Raw genomic sequence first — 19916 nt, forward strand, 5'->3', positions numbered from 1 at the left:
TCCAAATGAAATCGACAAATGACAAAACATGAGTATTTTTGATTCGAATGAAAGTTTGTATTCCGTTTGGGTTGGAGGAAATATGAGTCTTCCACAGCATTTTGGAATTTTTTGACTCAAGTGTAATTTTTGAAAAGGGGGTATCGATTTCAGTAAAAGAAATCTTTGATAATTTATATCTCAAAAACTATGAGTCGTACCGAAATAGTGTCTTAGAAAGAGTTCTAGAGTATTGATGTCCAAACGTGAAAAAATATACACTGAAAAAAAATTGAACTCATTTTTATTTACAGAAAAAAAACTTTAATTTGCAATATCTAATATACATATTTTTAAATTTTTTTCATATAAAATAGAAGTCATGTAAAAAATTTATAAAATGGGTACAAGAAGGTAAAACTATTTTTGACGAACTTTGTGAAACATCGAATTTTTATGAATTTTCGAAACTTCGAATTTTTGTATATTGACATTTTAGCCACAAATTGTGAATTGTGATGTGATTTAAAAAATGCAATAAATGATTCTAAGGTGGTTAGATACTCCTCTCTGAGGGGGAACTGCCATGTAAATGAAACACAAATTTCTGCATAACCCGAGAACTAATCAAGCAAATGGAGCTAAATTTGGCATTTGAGGGTTTTTGGGTACGAGAAATGTTTCTATAATGGTATGGCACCCCTCCCTTCTCTGGAATGGAGAAGTGGTTCCGTAAAAATAATACACATATTCCAACCAAACCAGGCAATTGAAAATTTTCGGAAAACTCTGAAGGAAAATGGGAAAATTCGAAAAATTCAATTCGCATGTGTTCTACAATTACATATTAACAAGCGTTGTTAGTCCATTCGATGTTTGCGGTAACGAAATTGATATTCGTTCGAAAGTGGAAATGGGTTTTAATGTGATAAAACGCACTTCTATATCGTCTTCTATCTATATAAATAAAAATGGTCCACCGAATGTGTTGATAAGAGCAAAACTCGAGAAAGGAATTGTCCGATTCAGGGTTGTCTATATTCTATCATACTTTCTGTATCAAACATTTGATAGAGGAATGAATCCGGTTTACCATCTGTCATGACTGACGAACAAGCCGATGCCTCAACGATACCTACGATAGCTAGCTTATTCCGTCAACAATTCAGTCATGTTTTCGAAACTGAAACAATTAGTATCGAACTCATACAAAAAGCAATTGAAAATATTTCAATTCTACCTGAGATTGATTCTCATCCTGTAGTTGACGCCGTAACTGTTCACAACGCCTGCTCGAAGCTAGAAGCATCATCTTGCTCTGGTCCTGATGGAATTCCATCCATTGTTTTAAAACGTTGCGCTGATAGTTTGTCTTCACCGTTATGAACATTGTTCAATAGATCTATACAAAGCGGGATTTTCCCCAATATATGGAAACAGTCCTATGTGTTTAAGAAAGGGAGCAAGAAACATGTGAAAAATTACCGTGGAATTGCTTGCTTATGTGTGTCCTTCTCCAAACTCTGCGAAGTGATTGCTCTCGATTTCATTCAACACGCATGTAAAAGTTACGTAGTTGAAGAACAACTTAGATTTTTTCCTGAACGCTCAACTTCAACAAACATTAAAGCATCATGTCATTTATATATAAAGCACTTGAATCAAAATACCAAGTCGACGCAATATACACTGATTTTTCAGCGGCCTTTGACAAAATCAATAATCAGATCACGATTGCTCAATTGCATCGCATCAGCTTTAATGGATCGTTACTGCTCTGGCTGCAGTCTTATCTGTCCGGTCGAACTTTATATCACCCCCATTCGAAGTGACATCGGACGTTCCACAGGGAAGCCACCTCGGACCTTTAATTTTCCTACTGTGCCTCAGCGACGTCAACCTTATATTAGAATGCAAGAAGCTTTCTTATTTATGCGGATGACTTCAAACTCTTCATGCGCGTGGAGAACTACGAAGATGCCGTGTTTTTGCAAAGACAATAATTTTTGCCAGTTGGTGTGAAGCCAACCGTATGTCGCTCAACGCTGCAAAGTGCTCTGTGATCTCCTTCTCTCGGAAACGAACAACGATATGATTCGATTATGAGCTTTATGGATCTATGTTGAATAGAACCTCAAACATGAAGGACCGAGGAATTATTTTGGATTCGAAGATATTTCATACGTTGTTTCAAAGGCATCCAAAGCTCTTGGTTTTACGTTCCGTATCACCAACATACAGTGCCTCAAAGCTCTATACTGTTCTCTGGTTCGCTCGATCTCATCAGGCATCCGTACTCATCCGTAGTTTGGGCTCCTTATTACGATAACAGCATCCACAGAATTGAGTCTGTTTTACGCAAATTTGTACGCTTCGCTCTACGTCGACTGCCCTGGAATGATCCTCAGAATCTCCCCAGCTACGAAGATCGCTGCAAGCTTTCAGGATTAAATCTGCTTCGCGAGCGACGTGCGACGCAAAAACTTATAAAAACATAGAGCATTTGATGGGAGGAGGGGAATGATTTCAAAAGTGGATAATTGAGACGCAAATATGCAAATGGACGATAACTTCGTCAAATATGTTTCTTTTCAAAAACCGCACAAAAACAGGTTTTACTGTATATATAAAAATCTCGCGTCACGATGTTCGTGGTCGAACTCATCCGGAACGGCTCGACCGATTTCAATGAAATTATGCGCAAAAAATTGTTAGGCATGAGAATAGATGGTAATCTATATATGATATCGCTAGGATACCGATTACCGTATATTTGGTATCGATTTGCGTGACCCTATGTAGAAAAAAATTGACTTTAAAACATACAAAAAATCACAAATTTTCACTCTCTAACCCCCATTTCCTATTTTTCCATCGTGATTTAAATATTTTTATAAACAATATCTAAATAATACATTTATCCGCCGTTCGTTTCTCAAACGAAACGAATTAATTTACGTTGTAAAATGAAAAATGGCGCTACGTCTGCTTCATCGAACTTCCATTCACATTTGCCCGAGTAACCTCAATTAGCCTAAAGCCTGACGCATCACCCAACAAATTGGTACATGAAATTTGGAAAATCGATTTTTTTTCTATACCAAATGACTCAAAAATGCATGAAACGTCGAGTGTTGGCATCTCTAATAAAATTTTGGCCGGATAACTTGTGGGACTTGGCCTGAGTGGCCTAAAAATCAAAACTTTGAGTGTTTTGAGGCACCCCTAAATCATGTCCAATAGAGCTGAAATTTTGCACAGGTCGTTTTTTGGGCAAAATGTACATAGTCGTTTTTGAAATTTTAGATGACCGTTTTCTCTTGCCACCCTAATAAACACCATTACTCTTTTCGAATCAATGTATATGAACATTATGAACTGAGAGTCGAAACGAACAAAAGAGTGCGGTCGATAGATGTGTATCATACGATGATTTAACGCGGTCAGGAAAACGTCATTCTACGCGGCCAAGAGCAGTGTCAACAATTTATGGTATGGTTTACACGAAGGAGAGAGCGAACGAATGCGATTCCTACGACACAATCAACAGAAGCGGTGTAAGAAGGAATACATTCTCTTGCGAGACTCTATCGTGAGCAACGCCGACACAGCCTTGGTATTGTAACGTCAAAATGCAATTCATTTTCATGATATTACAGCATGTATTCGTGAAAATGGTAATGGATTTTCAGGTGGAATAAGCACGCTTCTGGAACAAATATCATATATTAAAATTGACTCTAATGTATCAAATACGTGTTCTATGAAAAAGGTTTACTCTTTTACATTCTCTGCAGGTCGTGTAAAATTTTGAACAAAAATTGTGTCTGATAATTATTTCACATCCATATAAATAAAAAAGATTCAACAAATGTGATGCTAAGCGCAAAACTGGAGGAATAAATCGTCCGATTTGAGCCGCCTTTTTTGAATTTGTCTCTGCCCATAGATCAATGTTAAGGCGAAAAAATCATTACCCTAAAATGAAAAATTCCTGTTTTGATACATCGCCGTCTATCTTTAAAATTACAGGTAGCCCGCAGTGCTGCCAAGTATGGCCATCCCTGTTTTATATAAATTAAAATGGATCGTTAAAATGGGAAAATTCGGAAAATTTAATTCTCCTATGTCCTGAAGTAACATCGTTGAAGACGTTGTTAGTCCCATTGAAATTCGAGTTGCCGGAATTGTTTTTCATGTTGCGTTGGTGTGAAGCGTAAATGGTGATGGATTGTTAGAGATAGAGAAAATTCTAAAACGGCCAATAGAAAGACCAATCAACCCATTCCCGTATTATTTAATACGTCACACATCAAGGCTAATGAACCTGCTGAGCGTTCTAGCGCCCTATGTTATTCAAGTACCCACGAGTGAGACTCGATGTTGTGCGGAAAAGAGTTAATAAATAGTTCTAGTATTGAACCCATGATCGTGCTGAGTAAGAAGATGTAAATGTTCGAATGTTTTCATATCAAAAATCTATTTTAGGTAAAAAACTATTTTAAAATGTAGATTAGAAGATCAATCAATGAACAGTTCTGCGATTGGACCCATGAACGTCTTTTTGAATGGCGTTAACGTTCCCTTGTGGAACTTTTGCCGTCTCAACGTATGCATTAACTAGCGTCAATTATTAATACTTGGTTGAGATTTCTTAAGGGGGTATTCTAGTGTAGAGACACGAATTTCGGACGTTTTTTCGAACTCCGTAAAAATAAAACAAAGAATATTTTTACTATCCATTATATCATTATTCGTTTATCTATCTTTCAACAATAAAACAAAAATAGGACGGAAAAAAATATTCATAATTAGAATAGTTACATGCTGGTGAAGTGAGGGTGTTCAAAAAAAAGTTGTGCCATGGCGTACACGATTCCAGTCCTTCTGGTTATCTGAAACAAAAAAATCGAACAGATTCTGAATCAGTAAAGATGTCGCTATGGCATGAACCTCGGACAAGTCAAAAACATGGGTTTTAACAAAATGGCGGCCGTTTGAAAACAAAAATGCTGTTTAAAACGTTTTTTTTGCGTTTACCGATTTTTTAAAAATAGTAAAATTAAAAAGTTATAATTTTTTATTGGTTCATGCGATAGAGAGATGTATTTTCATATAAATTTGACATAAATCGGTTCAGTAGAACTTGAGATATCGTATACGCCAGTTAGAAAAAAACTAGTTCCGAGAGAAACGCGTTTGAAGTTCATTGTGATGGCCGTAACAGGTTAGATACCACATCACTAAGATGGCTCTAACTAGGTAAATAATAGGATTTTCGATAAGTCCTTTCTAGAGTATATTCTTGAATGCCTAAACTACAGAAATATGGTAAAAAAAATTTCGATTTTTTCAGATTTCTAGACTAGAATACCCCCTTAAGCCAAATAACACGCCTTGAATGTATTCCGAAGGGCAAGCTCTTGAATACGCGTGACCATAGTGCAAGTCGAAGGAAATTTCTTTGACGAAAAATCCTCCGGCCAGAACGGGAATCGAACCCGAACACCCGGCATGATAATGTGAGACGCTAACCACTCGACCACGGGACCCATGAACGTGCGCTCAGTGAAAAAAACGTGGATGTGATAACGAAAAATAAATTTTGGGCGGGACGAAGTTTGCCGGGTCAGCTAGTTTACTATGAAAAGGACAATAAATTAGAAATATTTTTTAAATATCTCGAGAATGGCTACATTTAGAAGGAGATTGATAAAGAGCTTTTTTGTTTGAAATCACATCAGAATTCATAATTTGTGGCTAAAAATTATTGTTAACATAAAAAAATCGAAGTTCGAATATTCATAAAAATTCGATGTTCCACAAAGTTCGTCAAATATAGTTATACCATTTTGTACCCTTTTTGAAATTTTCTACATGACTTCTCTTTTATAAGAAAAAATAAAAAAAATAAGTATTTTAGATATTGCAAATTAAAGTTTTTTTTTTTGTAAAAAAAAAGAGTATCATTCTTTTTTCTCGGTGTATTTTTTTTCACGTTTTAACATCAATAGCTCTTTCTAAGACATTATTTCGGTACGACTCATAGTTTTTGCGATATCAATTATCAAATATTTCTCTTACTAAAATCGATACGCCCTATTCAAAAGTTACACTCGAGTCAAGAAATTCCCAAATGCTGTGGAAAACTCATATTTCCTCCAACCCAAACGGAATACAAACTTTCATTCGAATCATAAATACATGTTTTTAAAATCTGCATTTTAGTTCGATTTCAATTGGAATTGCACTAATTGCCTATTTTTTTTCTACAGCGCTTATCTGTAGGCATAATGCATGATTTTAGAAGATGTATTGTTCACGCTTTGATTTTTGAGCGCCTGTCTGTTTGTCTGTCACCAGCGAAAAAAAAAAACAAAATAAAAAGTGCATTCAGTGTGTTATCAGTGGGAAAAATCGTGCGTTACATTTGTCCCATTTCAGTTCCTGCGGAAGGAGCCATCAAGGGTGGCAACGCGGGTCGCCACCTGGCGCACAATTACCGAGCGCTGATGGAGTTGCTGCAGAGTGTTCCGAAGATTCGATCGAAGGATGAACTTGTGGCGATCGGAGAGAGACTTGACGATTTGTTGGAATGTCTTCCGGGTCCCAGAACGCCCCAACGTTTGATGATGATTGATGACGGTAATCTACAAACGGATCAATTGTGGGTTAAGTTCGCAGCGGATGATTATCCGGATTTGTTGTCGGAGCTAGTTGAGAGATTTGACATACAATTTCCCGGAGGTGATTCGGAGATGGATGAAAAGATTTGGAGGCTTTTCAGTATGGATTACAATAGCGACTATGTTGGAGCTAGCCTGCAGATTTTAACTGACTCTAGGAAGCTGGCCGGGAATCGAGAAGCATTCGCCCGGATTCTAGATAGACTGATTCGAGATGAACAATATTTGGTCGGATGTTTCGTGGAACTCAGTCTCAAGGATGCAAGCGAAAGGGGCGAAAACAAAGTTTTGGCGGAGCAAAATCAGCGAGGGATATCCGAAAAAATGGTCCAAATTTTGACTGCAATTCCCAATAAGATGGCGAACGTTTTCCATCGAGAGACCCCCGAAATATTCCTGCCAGAAAATTTCTTCCGACTGCTTGTTCAACAGCTTCTCAAGGCCGTAAATTGCATCACCAGAATTGCGCAGCTGCATGACAGTGTTCTTAGCTGGGAGACAAGTTTTCTCTCCATGTTCCTAAGTAAACTGATTAGCGATTTCACAATCGATAAGCGGTCGACACATTTGCAAACAACGCTGCGCATTTTATCCGCCTGGGCGCAAATCAATACTTATCAGTGCAAGCCACTTATCACTTCGATTTTTGCAAGTTTATCGCGTTCAGCAGTGGAAACAACGGCGTTGATCGCACTGCGCGAGGGAATAGATTTGAATGATTTGCTCACAGAAGAGAACCGGCTCACCGGTGTTTGGCGCTATGTTTTGACCCAAAAAATTCCGCTCTACAGTAGCTTTTCGGAGGATGCCATTGGAGAAAATTTAATCTATCTCTTGGCCAGACACTCCGATCACGAGCGGGAGACGTCACTGCTGGGGGAATTGACCCACGAGCTGCTCACCGTTTGGTCTAGCCTGACAAGCATTCAGCGAACCTCCTTCGAACAACATTTGTACATCTCCAAGCTACTGCTTCTCTCGATGGCATATTCGTATCGGTTCAAAGTGAGGAAGTGGAAGCCGGACGAAATACGCGACTTTCGAAGTTTGCTTTTCGGCGGACTGAGGTGTCACTTGGAGTCTCCGGTGTGCGAAATGCGATCCGTTGGTATGATCGTTTCGGAGGTAATTCTTGGCTATTTTGACGAGAAAGATGTCGAAGAGGAGAATAAACTTAAATTTGAATATCAGGGACTCGGGGAGGATATTCTGAAAATGGTGGAGCATTTGAGAACCATCGGAAGCCGTAGTAAATTCAATGATGATGATTTATCTCAAGATGGAATCGATCACGGCGAGGAGAATCTCGATCAACTAGTGGAAACATTATTCATGAATCAAGCTCAAGCAACTAAAGTCACTCAGTCTAAACAAGCCCCACCCGCTCAGGAGAAAATAGTAAATCTGGATCACTTGATCAGAAACGAAGCCGTTGGGGAACATACAGAAGACAGCGATGATTCCGAGCTGGACTCCGACGATGATCTGGAACCGTATGACATGTCCAACGATACCAAAATAGAGCGGGAAAAGTTTCGTCCCAAATATTTGCTGGATCTACGTGAAGTTCTCATCGACAGTTCGGATCAGCATGCCCCGGAACGGTTCGAGTACAGTATACAGGCTGCTCCGGAGTTAATCGAACAGCAGTTGAGCAACAACGATGTCAAGCTAGCCCTAGAGTTACTGCAGCTGTTTCTAACCCTCGAAAGTCGCTGCTATATGGAGAACTTTCAGGAGCTGAAATTTTCATCCCTTGTTGCAATTTGCAGCACTTATCCGCAACAATGTGCCGATTATCTGTGCCGCGAGTTTCACTCCGATCTCAGCAAATACTCCCTGAATCGTAGGATTCTAATGCTGGATATTTTAGCACAAACCGCCAAGAATCTATCCAATCGCGATCCAAACAAGCATATACCACCACCATCCCCCCCTCAAGTATCGACCACGGACACTTCGCGCTTCGCGAAGAACACCCTCGAGCTAAAGTTTCGCGAGGAGAATGAACTCCGCGGCAAGCGTCAGCTCGCGGAACGGATCGTCCGGGAGCGCATCGAGAGCAAAACCCGCCGATTCAGCATCCGACCGGCGATCGGTCGACCCGAGGAGTCTGTGAACCGGTTCGCTGACGTCGCCGGATGGTTCTTCTTCCCGCTGCTGCGTGGCTTCGGATCGAAGCAGTTTCTATTCAGCGCCAATCTCAAGTTTCAGTACGATGCCGACAGCTTGCTGCTGACGACGTTTCTGCAGACCCTGTCGGTGCTGATGATTTGTGCCGAGAATTGTCCTATCGCGAGAAAGTTCGCCCGGGAGCTGCTTAATTTGAGCCTCATGATGAGATTTAGCGAGGAACCGAAAGTGCGGCTGTCGGTGCTTCAGCTGCTGGCGTCGATCCTGATGGCCGTGGGAAAGGATACGCTGCGGCAAGATTTCTATACGGACCTGGTGGAGATCAAGCGGTGGTTGGAGGAGTGCGTCCAGAGTAGCATTGTTCGAAGTGAACCAAACGAGGAGTGTCGAGAGTTGGCGAGGCATGTGCTCGTGATGTGTTACAATGTGCTGTCGGAGGACTAAAATGTACTGCGCGGAGCGAGTTTGTATTAATTACATTGTTAACGAATAAAGATACATTGAAAAATGAGAAAATGCGCTTCAATTCTCATTCTTCAATTTTCAGTCGACTTCCAATGTTCCTTTGTTTTGAGCTCAAGGGATTGTGTGAATATAACTATCGTGCTATTGTTCCCCAGTTCATACCGGTCGTAAAGTTGTTTGCGTCCATGTTACCGTTAACCTTACGGATTTTTAAGTGGAGTGACTCATTCGTCCTTACGGTTCATTGAATTGTGCGTTGTTTATACCGTGGAGAGGTGAAATTCACAAAGCAGCCATCAGCGGATGAAAGAATATTATAACAGCGGAGGCTGTGTGCGAACTTAGCTTTAAATTAAAAAATGATTATAAGTGTTTTTTATTATTATCTTATTACATTATATTTATAAAAGTAATAAATAATAACGGCTCTAACTGAGTACAGCAGAGAACTAAGACGATCCAAACGAAAATCCTGGGTATATAACTGCGAAAGCATTGAAAATACTCCAATCGTTGCTAGACTCAATAAGACTCTGGCAAAAGATCACTCGAACGGGCTAGGTTCCCTTGAAAAGGACGACGATTCGTTTACAAAAACTCGCTCCGAAGTACTAGACTTACTGATGAAGACTCACTTCCCGGGATCTACATCTGTACATTCGAATACAAATCCTGGCTATAATGGCGACACAAAATGTTCTCGAATGTACCTCATAAGACCTGAAAGTGCAAAGGATGTCGCTAACATAATTGCTGGGTTAGTCTTCAGGAGGGCCAGAGTAGTAAACGCGGTGAGATCCTTTCTACCTTACAAATCTGCAGATGCAGATGGGATTTTTCCAGCCCTGATTCAAAATGGAGAATCAAAACTAATGCCACCTCTAATCTAGATTTTTAAGGCAAGTTTGATGCTATAGCACATTCCTTCGGTATGTAGACTTGTTAAAGTAGTTTTCATTCCAAAAGCGGGGAAACGTGACAAATCACTCCCAAAGGCATTCAGACCAATTAGTTTATCATCAATATTGCTGAAAACTATGGAAAAAGTATTATATGAATACATAAAGTCTGTATTCATGTCCAAATGCCCATTATCTAAATACCAGTTTGCCTACCAATCAGGCAAATCCATAGTAACAGCGCTACACACGCTTGTAACAAATTTTGAAAAATCTCTCGTCAAAAGAAACCGCTCTACGTGCATTTCTTGACATCGAAGGTGCCTTTGATAATGCTTCTTATCTATCAATGGCACAAGCTATGAAAAAAAGACTTCGATAACTGCATAGTCCAATGGATCCAGGGCATGCTCACACATAGACGAATCACCTCGGAGCTGGGCGGGTCGTCGACATCTGTGATTGCAACGAAAGGTTGCCCACAAGGAGGGGTTCTATCACCTCTCCTTTGGTCACTTGTAGTTGACGACCTTCTGATAAGTTTAGAGGTAAAAGGATTCGAGGTTGTGGGCTTCGCCGATGATGTAATCATAATGGTACGTGGCAAGTTCGACAACGTATTATCGAGCAGAACGCAGATGGCCTTAAACTTTACACAATATTGGTGTATCACAGAAGGTCTGAGCATAAATCCCTCAAAAACAACAATTATTCCTTTCACCAGAAAGAAAAAACTGCATCTGCAGTCTTTACATCTTGGGGGAGAGGAAATAAAAAGCAGCGCTTCAGTGAAATATCTAGGTGTTATCTTAGATGCTAAACTAAACTGGAACGCGCATTTAGATTCAATAATTAGCAAGGCCAACTCAGTCCTATGGGCATGCTCTAAAATGATAGGAAGAACATGGTGCCTTAAACCAAAAATGGTTATGTGGGTCTACACTGCAATTGTGCGGCCTAGGATAACCTATGCCTCACTTGTATGGTGGCCAAAGACTAAGGAGACTGTAGCTACAAAAAAGCTAAACAAACTCCAACGACTAACATGCGTTGCAATTACTGGAGCAATGCGAAACACTTCTTCAAATGCATTGTAGGCTATCCTTTACCTGGTACCTTTGAACCAATATGTTCAGCTAGAGGCCAAAAAAAGCGCTTTAAAGCCTAAAAGATGGAGAAAAAAAAACTAGACGGGGATAAAACTGGTCACTTGAGCATTCTGAATCTCTTACCCATTGGACCAGCCACACAGATGAACAGTGATTGGAAGGAACCTAGGACCAATTATGACATTCCATACAGAGTGATCGAACATTCTCGTTCAGTATGGGATGAAGGTGGCCCCAACGTTCGTAATGGTTCAATCATGTTCTGCACTGATGGGTCGAAAATGGTAATCCGAACAGGTGCCGGAGTGTATGGTCCCAGAACAAAAATATCTGTGGCCATGGGAAACTGGCCAACAGTTTTTCAGGCAGAAATAGCTACAATAATAGAATGTTTAAATGTCTGCCGGGAAGACCGGGAAGTGACAGCCAATTGGATGGCTGCAAAACTTAAACAGGCGAAAAAATTTATTACGCCGAGTATTAAAATTACTCAACAGCTGCTAAGCCTTAGTAAGAAAGACTTCAGCACATTCACTGGTCTTGTAACAGGACACTGCCCGAGTAAATACCATCTTAGAAACATAGGTTTAGCACAAGATGATATTTGTCGCTTTTGTAATGTCGAAAGCGGAACCTAGAAGAGGCATATGGGGACATATTAGTCTTACAACCAGCACCTACAACTGATTACGCTTGCTAATATACTACACATTTTTTCACATCGCCATTTTTATTAGTTTCAGTGAATACGGATCGAGCTTCAACGAAATTTTCATTCGAAATAAGACAAATTCAATTAAGCTTACTGGATGTAACTGAAATTTTGCTGTAGATGTTGATTTGCCAGAGAAGAATGGTTTTCAAGGCACACGTAATAGTCATTTGATTCCCTAGTCTATTATCCCCAAATTTTCACGTTTTGGTGTGTGTCCAAATAAGCATAAATTTCTGGGACCAATCATAGACAGGTGACTCTTTGTATATCCCATGTGTTGATAGAAAAACTTCACTTCCATATAATCTGTTTTATTCACAACTATAACTGATTTATAACATTTTCCTCTTCCGGAGGGCATTTACTCCAAACGCCGAATGTAATCATTCATATCACGAGTAGCTATGGGCACCGACGACGACGACGACAATCATCGAATCGAATCAAAGGTCAAACTTTTTGGGGGGACATCATTTTGTGGGCGCGCACGTTGTTTTATCACATTCTTCAGCGAACCAAATCACCACACTTGTAGCACTTACAGTCGATCGGTTCCTTGAGGCGAATCTCCATGGTGGCGGACTCGTGGTCAGTCATGCGGACACCATCCGGATCGTAGCAGTGGGTCAACTGAAGCTGCCTCTCTCGCAGGAACGATTCCCGACAGCAGTAGCACTCCTTGAGGAACCCTGTTGCGGTGATCACGGACGGTTGCACCTGGCTGTTGCATTTACCTTCGCATTTGTTCACCGTGACATCGCCATTGCAGGTCCGATACAGACGCCCGAGCTCGTCGTATTCCTCTGTCAGAATAGAAGATACGCAATTATTGCAACGAGAACCCCCGCACTGTACCGCTGCTTACGGAAACAAACCTTTGATCAGATGAATCTCGGAAGGTAGCGTCTCACAGGTTTCGTCCCCTGGCTGATGCTGCCCGTTGGCTATCGATCTATACAGCAACTGGGGAAGAAGCGACATGCAGCAAATTGTCGCAAAAATCTGTCCAGTTGCAAATTTATGCATTTTTCGGTTCTGAATTCTCGGCTTCAACGCAACTACTGTGTCTCGATTGATTACTCGTGTTGATCTGCGGACTTTTCCCCTCGAGCAACGATTATTAAATATTGCTGCTAATCCTAGCCAGACGCGGGTGTGTGTGTGTGTGTGTGTGTGCCACAGGAATGATGGTATGCAAGTTGTATGTAGTTCTCCCCTTCCGGAGGTGAGCATCCCGCTGCGAGCAAAGTGATGTGAAACAAGCAATGCACGCCATGGGAGGATTCACATTTGTTGTAAACTGGTTCCTCCTTCCGTTTCAGTTTCAGTTTGGCTTTCATCCGTGCAATCATAATGTATGTAAGTGTAATGGGATATGTTTTGCAGTGTTGCAGCGTGAAAAATACAGACCCATTCAAAGGGTTCCTTGACTTGTTGTGACTTAACCAAATAAAACATTCGGAAAAAGTTCATGGTGAAACAAGTGTCGCATTGGGATAGCCGGCGACAGCCAGACTGCGGCCCCGAAATGTTCGATTGAAGGTGATCGAAGAAAAAGTTCGGTTCAGGGATTTTCGGCGTGGCGATTGAACCGAGGAATAGCGACGCCACTTCAGATTCCAGATTGACGTTAAAGAGTCAAACACTCGGAAGTCTGGATGGGCTCAACTGACGGTATCGATATCTCAGGATCTACTCGACCAATTTAGCTGAAATTGTTTGTCAGTATGTAAAAATATATTATCTAAAGCGTTATGTAACCGTTTTTTGATATCTCATTTTTTCGATTTTTTATGAGCAATTTTTCATAAAAAATCACTCATTGTTAACAAAAATGGCCGCCATTTTGGCAATTTTTGAATTTTCAAAAAGCTCTATGTAACTTTTAGGTAGGGATACCATCTGTACTGATTTAGCAGGACATGTCTTGATTTGGAGATGCTTTTGGGGCGTCCTGATTTATGTTTCATTTTCTACCGTTTGTCCTGGTTTTCTGGGGAAGTGTATAATACAGGTCGGACTCGATTATCTGGAGTATTGATTTTTTGACGTAGGACTACGTCTTTCATTTCTATACCGGGGTGTAAAATCAAAGTTTCGAAAACGAAAGCGTTACGCCGGAGACCGAGATTTTGAGTGTTAATAGCTCCTAAACAACTGAACGAAATGGTATGATAAACACTTCATTCGAAAGATAAAATGTCTACGCGTTCTATACTTGTTACTTTCTGATCCAAAATAACCATAAAACATAAAACCTTGTGCCTCCAACGTAACGCTCTCGTTTTCGAAGTTCTCCAAATATTCATTCATTCAAAATGAATTCAGATTCAACTTCATACAAATGATCTCTAAATCAACGATAGTCCTACGTCACCCTTGCGGTTATACCATAGATATAACCCACTTCCTGTTTTTTCACTCCGGATAATCGAATCCTCCGGATAATCGAGTCAAAACAATTTTTTTTCTTTATTTGTTTTTTTGCATGTATTTTTCGTTTTTTGAAAATAAAAGAGGAATTTGATTTTTGATTCATCCCTTTAAAGTCAGAAAACACCTTTCTCAGATGAAAAAAAAAATTATCCAGATTCTCGCAGGAGGTGATAGACGATCATATTTGATGAAAAAAATCCTCCTACGCACATGTTCGAATTTCAACAATGACAGAGTTACAGAACTTTTTTTTGTTGCGCACTCTGTTGCTTCATACTGGCTCTACATTAAAAAGTACGCTACGGAAGACGATTCTGATTCTGATGCTTTCATGGAAGTGGAACAACTTAATTAGTGAATTTTAATAACATTTTGGAAGTGAAACACTTAAAAGTTAATAATTTTTAATGTGTTATTATTAATTTTATCCTAAAAAATTATATTAAACTAGATTGTTTCTATCAATTAGAATGAAGTTCTTTAACCGCTTCACAATTTGTTCTTTGACGCACAACTTCTATCTTTCTTAATTTGGCTGCAATATCGATATAAACAATTCCTGGTGAAAATTCAAGCAAAATCTTCAAAAATTACGATTTTTACGCTACTGTACATGTAATAACCACTTAAACTTCACCTTAACGTTGAAAGGTTACATTTCTCCATGCAATAAGCCATATTTTAAATATTTAAAAAATATATTTTTTTCCAAACTGAGTATAATCGAATCCAAAATTGTATATAATTGAATCACATATAATCGAGTCCGATCTGTACCGTATTCTATTAGTCAAATCATTTCATTTGATACCAATATTGAGGGGATTGCAAAAAATACATAGTCGACCATTTTGTGGCGGTGACCTTTTCGAATTTATGTTGTTCATAGTGTAGTGTATTCTCCAAATCGAGCCATTCAGCCATTTTTTTGCGGCGGCCAAATTGAATTTTCCAAGATCATAGAATACGCAGTATTATAATGACAGTAGAATTAAATGTATGTTCCAAATTTCAGATCAGTCATTCAACAGGAACGGGGTCAATTTTATATTAATGTGGGACAACCCAACAAACATTCAAACATACATAAAAACAGGTCAAGCTGAATAAAACCATTCAAAAAGTAATCAGTTGTTTGGGGGCTGCGGCCATCTTGAAATTGGATTTTTCATTATCTGCTATGTTCTACTAGTCGAGAACTTTCATTTGATACATTTTTGGGCATTTTTCATAATAAACTGTGTTCTACTAGTCAAGCCTTTTGATTTGATACCCATATTGATGGGATTGTGAACAAATATATATGGCGCCATTTTGTAGTGGCCGCCATCTTGGATTTGTATTTTTCATTAATAACTGCGTTCTACTAGTCAAGCCCTTTCTTTTCATACCCATATTAGCTATTCAATATATAATTATTATACAAATTATTCAAAATTTCCGAAAATCAAAAATAAAATACTCCGGATAATCGAGTCTAAAATTCCGGATAATCGAGTCCGACCTGTATAATATGGTTATGTTTCTCCTAGATTAGCGTTCCATTTTTAAGTACACTCCAACGCAGTATTGTAAAATTTATCCATAGTTTAAAGAAATTGTGCCTCTGTATTTTCATTTCATATTGACATTTCGCGTTTTTATACACTTTATATACTACACGAGATATTGTAAATTAATCCCGTCCAATTAAAACTAATTGTGTATAAATAAGCCATTCGCGATTTCTAATACTCAGTCTCACCCCAACTAGCGAGTATTCAGCAGTCTCACCTAATGCTGATGTCACACACAACGGTTTTGCTCGATACAAACATCAAAAGCAAAATCGTTCCATGCGTTGAATCGATCTCAGATCTCATGCTTAACCCCTTCCCGTATTATTTAATACACACATCACAGTGATTTCACTACTCTGCTGAGTGTTCTAGCGCCCTATGTTATGCAAATACACCACGAGTGAGACTCGATGTTGTACGGGAAAGGGTTAAATGGTTCAAAATGCCTTTGAAGCCTTTGAAAAATGTAAATGGATTCCCTTGGATTGGCAGCCACAGAGAGTTCTGCTTGTTGGAACTCCCCTCAGGTAGAAGAGATCCTCATCCGGGTATGTCGAAGTCCCGATGTTCACCCGACCGAACTATTACAGTTATTGAAAATGAAATCTCACGACAAACATAACGGCATGGCACCGTTCAATCTACCCCCTCTCCAACCGAAGTAGTTAACAAGGGAATTGAATAAAACCCTCCATATTTTTTAAGGAGACTTTGCATCTCACAAGTCAACAATACATCTTTCCTTTAATGTTAAGGAATTCTAATAATAGGAGTTCCGGTAAGTGTTTGATTTTTTTTTCAAAAATTGATGCTTTATTCCGGTTACAAATTTAATATTCAAAGTATTGCCCATCGCTAGTCACAACTTTTTCCCATCTTTCTGGCAATTCACGGCTCCCTTTGCGGAAATAATCGGTCGGTTTGTCGGCTTACCACGAATCAATCCAATTTTTGACTTCATCAAGATTGGAGAAGTGCTAATCAGCCAGGCCATGTTGCATCGATCGAAAAAGGTAGTAATCGGACGGAGCAATGTCAGGAGAATACGGCGGGTGGGAAAGGACATCCCATTTCAGCGTTTCCAAATATGTTTTGACCGGTTTCTCGACATGCGGCCGAGCATTGTCGTGCTGCAAAATAACTTTATCGTGTCTATGCTCGCATTATGACCGTTTTTTCTCCCCGCAAAAACACTCGTCTGTACGAAATTTGACATATACGAAGTGGCAAAAAACTATGTTGTATACGCTTCAACTTTTTGACATATACTGAAAATCTTTTTTCACAGGGGTTAGACATCAATTGAATATAGGCTACCCAAAATCAAAATCAATATGGCGTCATTTGTTTACCAACATATCATTTGCGAGGATTGAAATCGTTGAAATCACGGAGATAGTATGCTTTATTCTTAACTGCATGAGCGATTTTTATATTTCGGTTTCACATGGAGCTGTTTACATTTAACATGGAGTTTAAAGTTAGTCACTATTCGACTATATAACCGGACCAAATGATTGATGGAACCAAAATGTCAGGGAACCGCAGCAATATTGGGTACAATGGCAATATAAGGGATTTGACGTTTTAGTCATACCCCTGTTTTTTCAGCGCAATGACAGTAGCTTTCCAACGAATGTCTGAAAATTTGATTCACTGGAATAATAATCAAGTTACATCATCTGTTGTAAAACCGAAGAAACTTACCAGTACATCTAATAGTATTTTTATATTATAGTTAAGGGCCACGTGCCAGTAGTCAAATAACATGAAGTAGGAAATTTTCATTAAAATGTTAACGGTTTAAACTGCCTTCGAGCATACTGATCTGATAGAAAAATTTGCCTCATAAACACGGATGCCGCCATTTAATACAGATATTCTATTTTGGATTAGGGCTGCCAGATATCTTTCTCAAGTATCCTCCCACGGCATATGGAATTATCATCTGATGTCTTCACTCATTGATGGCTTATGTTTTTGTTCCCAAAAAAAAACTATCTCAAAAAGAAAGCGTGCTAGCCAGTGTGCAAAACAAAGTAACAACTATTTCGTTTAGAAACTATAGGTGACCGTACACTGTTTGTCTGGAGGTTAAATATTTGACACTTTTTGACAGTTAAAGTTTGGTTTGAAATTTGTTTAAACACTATTTTGTTTATCACTCTTCAATTATCAACAATGACAAACAATGTCAAACTTCGAACAAGGAAAAAATTTGACTGAAATATTTAAGGTAACCTAACCATGTACCGACAGGTTCGAAGAACAGAACGAAATAATGTTTTAGGCATCCCAATAATTCCCAAATCTGTTAATATCTTGGCATATTTTTTAATATTTTTTAAAATGGAAACTTTTTTTTACATTTTGCATCCCTGATTCGAACGGCATTTTGCATCCCTGAAAAATCCGGCGGAAATGAAACGAACAAACAAATATGTTTCGCGTATCGAACGAGCTTTTGTATCCGGAAAAGTTTAACCATTCTCGTCTCAACAATTTGTTGGTCGGGAAACGGTTATATGGGGCATAAAAAGATGATACAAAAGGATTTCTTGGAACTTCCCGCGGCTTGTTTTCTTATCGATATGTGCATATGTGTGACCATTGTATTTAGCGAAATACTATACAAAGGTAAAACGTTTGTATTTTGCTTGTAGAATGCAGTTTTATTGAAGCTATGTTACCAACGCCAATTTGTGGTGGAAACAGCAAATTTTAATCGCTGTTTCCACAACCGATTGGCGTTCATCCATCAAAGTATGCGAGAATCTGTTTCCAATTATTTTCTCCAAAATGCTGCCGTTGAGCGGAGCATGAGAAAGCATCAGTGAGAAAAAATTCTTGTAGCATGCGTCGAGCAGGCTAACGTAGTTGAGAACCCAATTGTAACACTTATGAGCAGCACCATTTTTAAATGGTTTTATTTAGCTTGCCTTGTAATTTGTATGTTTGTCTGTAGCGCTTTACCATATTAATAGAAATATGACCCCCTTCCTGTTGACCGATTGATCTGAAATTTGGAACACATCTTTATCTCTGCGGTCACTATAAAACTGCGTATTTCATGATTTTTAAAATCCAAGATGCCACAAAATGGCGGATTACATATTTTCTCAAAAATAAAATATGAGTTTTTCCAAAACCCCACCCCCTCAATATGGGTATCAAATGAAAGGTCTTGACTTGTAGAACACAGTTATTTATAAAAAAAATGCAAATCCAAAATGGCCACCACCACAAAATGCCGGATTACATATTTTCTCAAAACAAACCTCATCAAAATGGGTATCAGGTGAAGGGGCTTGACTAGTAGATCAAAGCTATTTATGGAAAGTTCAAATCCAAGATGGCCGCTGTAACAAAATAGCCAATTACTTTTTTTAAACGGTTTCATTCAACTTGACCTGTTTGTATGTCTGTAGGGTCATCCCACGTTAATAAAAATTTGACCCCGTTCCTTTTGACTTATTGATATGAAATTTGGAACAAACCTTTATCTCTGCTGTCATTATAATACTGTGTATTCCATTATCTTGAAAAATCCAATTTGGCAGCCGGTAAAAAATGACTGAATGACTTGACTTGGAGAATACACTACATTATGAACAACATAAGTTCAAAAAGGTGTATGTATTGTTTTGTAATCCCCTCAGTATCAGTACATCATCAAAATATTACGAAGAAGATTAGGTAAGGCATAAAAAAATTATAGGAGGTTGTGTCCAAGATACGACCGCATTGTTGACGTAGAACTACGCTGTTATTTTATATAAGTCGCCTTCGGATATTATTCTATAATGCTGTGAAATTTTAGAAACAACTGCTTAGTAAACTAATCTCTGAAATGTTTTTTTCATTGTAGAATTAGTTGACGATAATTGATTGATGATTTATTCTTGCCCTCGCAAAACAATCGTATGTCGCAATTT

General features: G+C 38.9%; 2 protein-coding genes across 2 annotated transcripts in view; one reads left to right on the plus strand and one right to left on the minus strand.

Annotated features, from left to right (window-relative positions):
- Positions 1-9277, plus strand: part of LOC129762242 (telomere length regulation protein TEL2 homolog) — a 37302-nt gene extending 28025 nt beyond the window's left edge. The window contains exon 7 of the mRNA XM_055760315.1: positions 6424-9277. Coding sequence (XP_055616290.1) covers positions 6424-9242 — 2819 coding nt within the window. The 3' untranslated portion in view covers positions 9243-9277. The remainder of the gene's footprint in view (positions 1-6423) is intronic.
- Positions 9278-12276: 2999 nt separating this feature from the next.
- Positions 12277-13651, minus strand: LOC129762246 (partner of bursicon). Its single transcript, XM_055760321.1, has 2 exons — positions 12862-13651; positions 12277-12789 (listed from the first exon to the last, which is right to left on the minus strand). Exons 1-2 carry the CDS (start codon positions 13217-13219, stop codon positions 12494-12496), a joined length of 654 nt encoding a protein of 217 aa, XP_055616296.1. The 5' UTR covers positions 13220-13651; the 3' UTR covers positions 12277-12493.
- Positions 13652-19916: the final 6265 nt, after the last annotated feature.

Source organism: Toxorhynchites rutilus, chromosome 1 (assembly GCF_029784135.1).
Source record: "Toxorhynchites rutilus septentrionalis strain SRP chromosome 1, ASM2978413v1, whole genome shotgun sequence".
Taxonomy (NCBI): Eukaryota; Metazoa; Arthropoda; class Insecta; order Diptera; family Culicidae; genus Toxorhynchites; species Toxorhynchites rutilus.

Excerpts from the sequence above, each read along its gene's own strand:
- LOC129762246 (XM_055760321.1), bottom strand. The coding sequence starts at position 13,219 with ATGCTCACCTCCGGAAGGGGAGAACTACATACAACTTGCATACCATCA. Across the intron at positions 12,790-12,861 it reads CGAGATTCATCTGATCAAAG|AGGAATACGACGAGCTCGGG; the intron begins GTTTGTTTCCGT and ends CTATTCTGACAG.